This window comes from Gigantopelta aegis, chromosome 4 (genome assembly GCF_016097555.1).
Source record: "Gigantopelta aegis isolate Gae_Host chromosome 4, Gae_host_genome, whole genome shotgun sequence".
Classification (NCBI taxonomy): domain Eukaryota; kingdom Metazoa; phylum Mollusca; class Gastropoda; order Neomphalida; family Peltospiridae; genus Gigantopelta; species Gigantopelta aegis.
The window spans coordinates 49,954,848-49,961,992 of NC_054702.1; the positions used below are offsets into that span (position 1 = coordinate 49,954,848).

Sequence of the window (7,145 nt, forward strand, 5' to 3'; positions counted from 1 at the left end):
TTCAAAACGGTCTACATACAATACACATACTTACCTGGCTTCAAAACGGTCTACATACAATACACATACTTACCTGGCTTCAAAACGGTCTACAAACAATACACATACTTATCTGGCTTCAAAATGGTCTACATACAATACACTGATCTGACTTCATACCAGTCTACATACAATACGCACTTTCTGATCTGTCTTCATACCAGTCTACATACAATACACACTTTGTGATCTGTCTTCATACCAGTCTACATACAATACACACTTTCTGATCTGTCTTCATACCAGTCTACATACAATACACACTTTGTGATCTGTCTTCATACCAGTCTACATACAATACACACTTTGTGATCTGCTTTCATACCAGTCTACATACAATACACACTTTGTGATCTGTCTTCATATCAGTCTACATACAATACACACTTTGTGATCTGTTTTCATATCAGTCTACATACAATACACACTTTGTGATCTGTTTTTTACTACCCTAAAATATGACAGTTTAGGAAACTATCTTTAATTATGTGAACTAAGATGCTAGTGATGAAAACATGTGGTTTCCATCCAGGAAGTACTGTTTTGATGTCTGGTAAATACTCTATCAATAGTCCTCTAGCTATTGTATTTTCTTCTTTTACTCTCAGACTGTGTATGTTCCAGTTTGTTTCTTTTACATTTTTAAAAAAATCTTTTAGCAGACACTGGCTTTTATTCAAAATTGAAACTCTATACTGGTACAAATATTTCATTATTAATTTACATTATTTGACCCCTAATAGTTGACATGTTTTTTGCTGGAAATTCATTACATTCATTCATTCATTCATTCATTCATTCATTCCTGTTAAACTGAAAATGATTGTAGGCTCTGCAGTCCCGGTTGCAGTACCTCAGCACACACCTGATTAAGGTTCCTGCGGAGGAGGAAGGGAAAGAAGAAGTCAGTGTGGCTGTGGATGATGTGACCAGCGAAACTGAAGCTCAGCCTAATGCACCAACCCCCACGGGTATCTCTATACATGACCAGCAGGACATGGAACCTGTTCTAACACTGGAGCCACCGCCACAACCACAGAAAGAATACCTCCAGCCCTTCGACACAACTCCATTTATCAAGTTAGTTAGCAGAATGTTTTTAAGGGCACTTCATAAAATGCCTTGTCGTATTTGTGTTTGTAATTCTCAGTTAAATGATGTGTAATTTCTTTTTAGGACATACAATTTGTATCCATCTTAGATGGATGTATTTGATGATGATGTTATAAAATTTTTGTTGTGCTTATCCAACTAAGGCTCAAACATATTATACTTAGCACACAACTTAGCTGCCGGGTGTATTTATCTAAAACAAGAGATTATAACATATTGTTGAATTGGAAGGAAACAGACACTAATTTGCAAGAAAGCATCATTCACCAACAGAATAGCACATAACACAACCTATGATACACCAGTCATTGGAATACTACTGTAATGATCTGTTGTACCTCAGGTGGATACTCTAACCATTAAACTACATCCCACTCCATCCACTGAGCTAGATTCCAATCCTTAAAGGCAACATTTGTGTTCAGTAACATGTGTGATTCACAACATAAATTTCTGAAAGCACTACACAATTTTAAAATGTAAAGTAGTAGTTGCTAATCTATTTTCAAATGGAATTGCAACTGTCAATATCACAATTTTAAGAAGAGAAAAGGTTCCCTGTCACTTTTGTTTTTTGTTTACTCGTGCCTCAGTGAGTGTGTTGTTCTTGATGATTTGATTTTGTGTCCAGGAAAACACGTGAGAAGTACATCTACCTGGATGAGGAGGAGATGCAACGGCGCCTGGAGGAGAGACAGCGTGAGATCCACAACTACAAGCAGTTCCGAGAGAGCGTCGAGCGGTGGCGCGTAGAGGACAAGCAGAACCGCAACATCACCAAAATACGCCAGCTTGATAAGTGTGAGGAACTCCAGGTATGGCTCTAGCTTAATGATTACATGACCAGTTAACACAGTGACAGTGCATTGTACATCCTTATTTGAGGAACCACAGCTACACTATAGCGTAGTGATTACATGACCAGTTAACACAGTGACAGTGCATTGTACATCCTTATTTGAGGAACCACAGCTACACTATAGCGTAGTGATTACATGACCAGTTAACACAGTGACAGTGCATTGTACATCCTTATTTGAGGAACCACAGCTACACTATAGCTTAGTGATTACATGACCAGTTAACACAGTGACAGTGCATTGTACATCCTTATTTGAGGAACCACAGCTACACTATAGCTTAGTGATTACATGACCAGTTAACACAGTGACAGTGCATTGTACATCCTTATTTGAGGAACCACAGCTACACTATAGCGTAGTGATTACATGACCAGTTAACACAGTGACAGTGCATTGTACATCCTTATTTGAGGAACCACAGCTACACTATAGCTTAGTGATTACATGACCAGTTAACACAGTGACAGTGCATTGTACATCCTTATTTGAGGAACCACAGCTACACTATAGCGTAGTGATTACATGACCAGTTAACACAGTGACAGTGCATTGTACATCCTTATTTGAGGAACCACAGCTACACTATAGCGTAGTGATTACATGACCAGTTAACACAGTGACAGTGCATTGTACATCCTTATTTGAGGAACCACAGCTACACTATAGCTTAGTGATTACATGACCAGTTAACACAGTGACAGTGCATTGTACATCCTTATTTGAGGAACCACAGCTACACTATAGCTTAGTGATTACATGACCAGTTTACACAGTGACAGTGCATTGTACATCCTTATTTGAGGAACCACAGCTACACTATAGCTTAGTGATTACATGACCAGTTAACACAGTGACAGTGCATTGTACATCCTCTGTCAAATGCAGATTTTCGGTGGCTCTAGGTGCTGTAAAGGAAAGCTATCATGTATGTTTATATGTGAAGAATTACAGGTACACTTGATATAATTGATATAATATGGCCAGGTAACACAGTGACACTGTAGTGACGTCCATCATCATATCTTCAGAATATGTGAAGAAATGCAGGTACACAGATTAATGTACATCGCTGGTTAACAGCACTGCAGTGAACACTATAATTTGTGAAGAAATGCAGGTATACCTGTAGTGTATTGATACATTATTGGTTACACCGTGACACAGCCTTGTTCCCATTCATGGTATTTCTATAATGTATGTAAAAATGCAGGTACCTCTTTATAGTACTGATATATCAGATGTATGGCATGGCCTGCTAGAGCAAGATTACAAACTTAGTTCCTGCAATGTCCGTTTTGGTTGTGCATGTCTGATAAATAAAAAGTAATAAAATTTTGAAATTGTTCTGTGGAAAGCCCTTTGCTGAACACATATGTTGTCATATATAGTTGTATTCTCAGCACTTTAACAATATTCTGTAGATGACCCAGGTTAGCAACTTTAATAAGTGTTGACGTTTCTTGCTAATGTGTCGGATAATAATATGAAGTAATTACTAAAACAGTTTAGTAGTGTTAATAGAAAGTAAGTGGAACTTTTGTTTTTATCTCTGAAAATGTTAAGAAAGGTGAGATATGTATCATGGGTGTTATCTTCTGACAGCAAATATGAACATAATTCAAAATACATTTATTTCAATAACATGATTATTGTAGATGTATCTTAATTATTGTATTCTCTTCCTAGGTTATTCTAATACTTGATTTCTCTTTTTCTCTTGTTTTTGGTCTTCTTGTTTTAGGCAGCTTTGGATCAGTATAGAGAGGAATACAATGCTGCAGTAGCCAAATACCGTAGAAACTGTATAACTGTGCAGGATTTCCTTAATGATTTTGAAAGCAACTCCGTTCAGTCCATCCATTCTTCAGAGCTTCTCTTTATAGATTAGTTACTTAAATGCATGATCTATTCTTCGTTTCAGTCCATTTTAGATATTGCTTGAGTGTGACAATACAGGATTTTTTCCAATGATTTCAAAAGCTACTCCATTCAGCCCATCCATTTTTCAGAGCTTTCTCGCTATAGACTAGCTATTTTATGTGTTGGTTTCAGTCTTTTTTAGATATGGTTTACATGAATGTGTATATTGAGACTCATTTTTGCCCATAAAATCCAATCATTCCATTTTACAATTAAAAAAAAGACTTCCTCACTAACAACATATTTCCCATTGTTCTGCTGTAGTGTGAAACAAATTTGATTAAAAACATGTTTGTACCTAATTGTAAAGAGTGAAGCTATAATGTTTGCAAAATAATATTGTTCATTTTTCATATCATTACATAATAAGCTAAAAGGTAGTTGAAATCCAAGATATAATTTTTTATGCTTGAAGTTGTAATCAAACATTTCGTAGATGATTAAACTTTTTTCTGTCTTGAGCATGTCGTTCCATTTTGTGGGTCATGTATCTAAGACTGCATGGTAGTGGTTAGTGAGTCAGAGGAAACCCATTGCTACCACATAGGCTACTCTTACCTACTCTTACAAGTAAAGCACAAGAGATCTTTAATATTCACTAAAGACCACACATACCACAGTTTTTATTAATATATATATATATATATATCAGGTCATAAAGTACTGGTGTGTACATTTTTAACACCTTTCCACTTGGCGTGTGCTTGGCTATGAACTCAGTACTTTCTTCTTGTTGTATTATGATGTCATCACTGCCTCCTTGTATAGACGGCTTTCTTGTTGGCCAGATGTGAAGAAAGAAAGCTAGCTTGTTTCCAAACAATAATAAAACACAGGAAATTAATTTCATTATGTTTAGTTCCTTGGATGTCCTTCACTAGTACTTAAAATTTAATAGATTTAAAACAAAATATCTTATTTTCAGAACTTCATTAAATAACAAAACTAGTAAATTATTTTGGAACATCAGAAATATTTAGCAGAGTAGTAATTATGTTACAGCACTGTGTTACTAACATTACATGTTTTGTTTATTTTTTTTAGGTCCAATGGACTTTATGCTCTCCAACTCTGTGTTAACTTTTGTTAACTTGTTTATTTTCTTCTAGAAAACTTTAGACCTATGTATAGTGAACCATACCAATATTGGTCTGTTTGTGTCATCTGCAACAAAAATCTGTATTTACAAGAATTTTTATTTTTATTTATTACAACCGGCAAAATCTATTAATAGTAACAGTTTTAGGTTTTTCAATAGATATTTATGGAAGATACTAACATTCATGTTTTAAAATTACTCATTGGAGTTTAATTTGGCCTTCAGTCATCCTCTTACAGAAAAATCAGTGTTGCAAGCTAGTGTATTATTAATACCACTGGAGAGAAATTAGTGACTATTCATAAACCTTGTTAATTTGTTTGTGTTTGTTATATACTGTATATTCCAACATTATTTAATAAAGGAAAAAAGAAAGGCCAACATCTTAACTCAAAGTTTCAAAATTTAAGTATCAAATAAAGAAGACTGGGAAAAGGTGAAAAATTTTGAAAATTCTTGTGCTTGTGAAATATTATTTTTGGTGTTATAAACAACAGTTATTTTTCACATGTGATTGCTAAATAACACAAAATACAAGAGAGCACAAACAGGCCAAGTGTTTACTCATAGATCTGGTTTATTTTGTTGCAGATTTACTCAATCTTTTTTATATGTGATTGCTATTTTGTTTTTCCTTATTCCCATCTAGAAAATTCTTTATTCTGTGTTTAGAACCCCAGTAGTTCATTTTACCCTTCCCTTCATTTATTTTATTACCTAGGCGGCTCTTGATGCATTAAGAGACTCCATCAACGAACCGCGGGAAGCTTTCCGTCAGAAGTATTTGGAAGCAGAAAGACTCCGACTGGAGGAACTGGCAGCTCAGATGGCTGCCTTGAAGGCTGAGCAGGATGCTAAATCACCAAAAGGTCGAAAAAGTGCAAAAGGAAAGAAAAGTCCAAAAGGAAAGAAGAAGTGATGGTCTTGGCAACTGTATAGACTGTATGCCTGTCAGTTTTTTGTTACAGTTTTATTTTGAACCACATTATGCTGTGAGTGTGATGCAGCATTTGTTCTATGCTTATTGTCTGTGATATCTGAACATAAACATTGCCTTAGTATGTGCCACTTTGATATTGGCAATATATACATTAAAAGTGTCAGTAATTTATATTTATTATAATTCTAAACCATTTGCTCATTATGTAAATGTGTTTTTAAATTAATAATGACATTTCAGGACATTATAATTGGATTTTAATTGTGTTTTATTATCTCATTAATGTCATTGCCTATATTTAATGCATTAAGTGACATTTGGATTGTACATACTGTATTTATGTTGCATTATTAAAAAAGATGTATTGTATGATATATGCTTGTACAATATAGTTCATATAACTTATTTGGGATTTAATATATTGGAGAGTTGTATATATGTAGTGAATACTATTACACAAGTTCATAGTCTCAAAAACAATTTTACTCTCCATGCATTTTGTTATCATGTTCACACTGTTGTTTAGCAACAGCTCTGTAGAATTGTGTGTGAAGTATTCTCTGTTATTTTTGACCAATTCTGTTATTTTTTATCAGTAAAAAGTAAGGAAATTTAAAGGAATGCTCGTGCAAAGCTTTTGGACTGATATGCACCATCAACAATATATAATGCACATTATTGCTTAATATCAACAAGTATATTATAATATTTAATTAATAAAACTGTTAAATGTGATGACTATTATATATAACGGGCGCATCCATTTTGTACTATCCCAGTGAATACGCCCTCTGGTGAGCCGGTGGTTACATAATATTTAATGCATCGCGTCAGGAATTAGTCTTAGAACTGAAGAAACAAACGTACCTGATTTTTGTTCAATGTTCTGTAATAATATCCATCCCAGTAAGCCAGCGCTAAGTATATATTATTTTACAATACAAAATAAACCGCCATTGTCGAAGTGTTGAAATAACTGTATCATATTTTGTCCATGCATTAACCTACCTACTGAAATGATAAACAGAGTGTTTTCTTTGTTAATTGGTCCATACTTTAGTGGCATCTACCGGTAATTCCTGATAGGCAGGTGTATCTTTGGTAGGTAGACAAGCTATTAATTACCGCCATTGATCTAGACTCAATAATTATGTACCAGCTTAACATGACA

At 34.6% G+C, this 7,145-nt stretch overlaps 1 protein-coding gene across 2 annotated transcripts in view; it reads left to right on the top strand.

Annotated features, from left to right (window-relative positions):
- The window catches only part of LOC121370662 (androglobin-like), an 85,449-nt gene extending 78,695 nt beyond the window's left edge, over positions 1-6,754 (top strand). For both annotated transcript variants that reach the window (XM_041496050.1, XM_041496049.1), the window contains exons 43-45: positions 869-1,119; positions 1,784-1,967; positions 5,756-6,754. In XM_041496050.1, coding sequence (XP_041351984.1) covers positions 869-1,119; positions 1,784-1,967; positions 5,756-5,953 — 633 coding nt within the window. In that variant the 3' untranslated portion in view covers positions 5,954-6,754. The remainder of the gene's footprint in view (positions 1-868; positions 1,120-1,783; positions 1,968-5,755) is intronic.
- Positions 6,755-7,145: the final 391 nt, after the last annotated feature.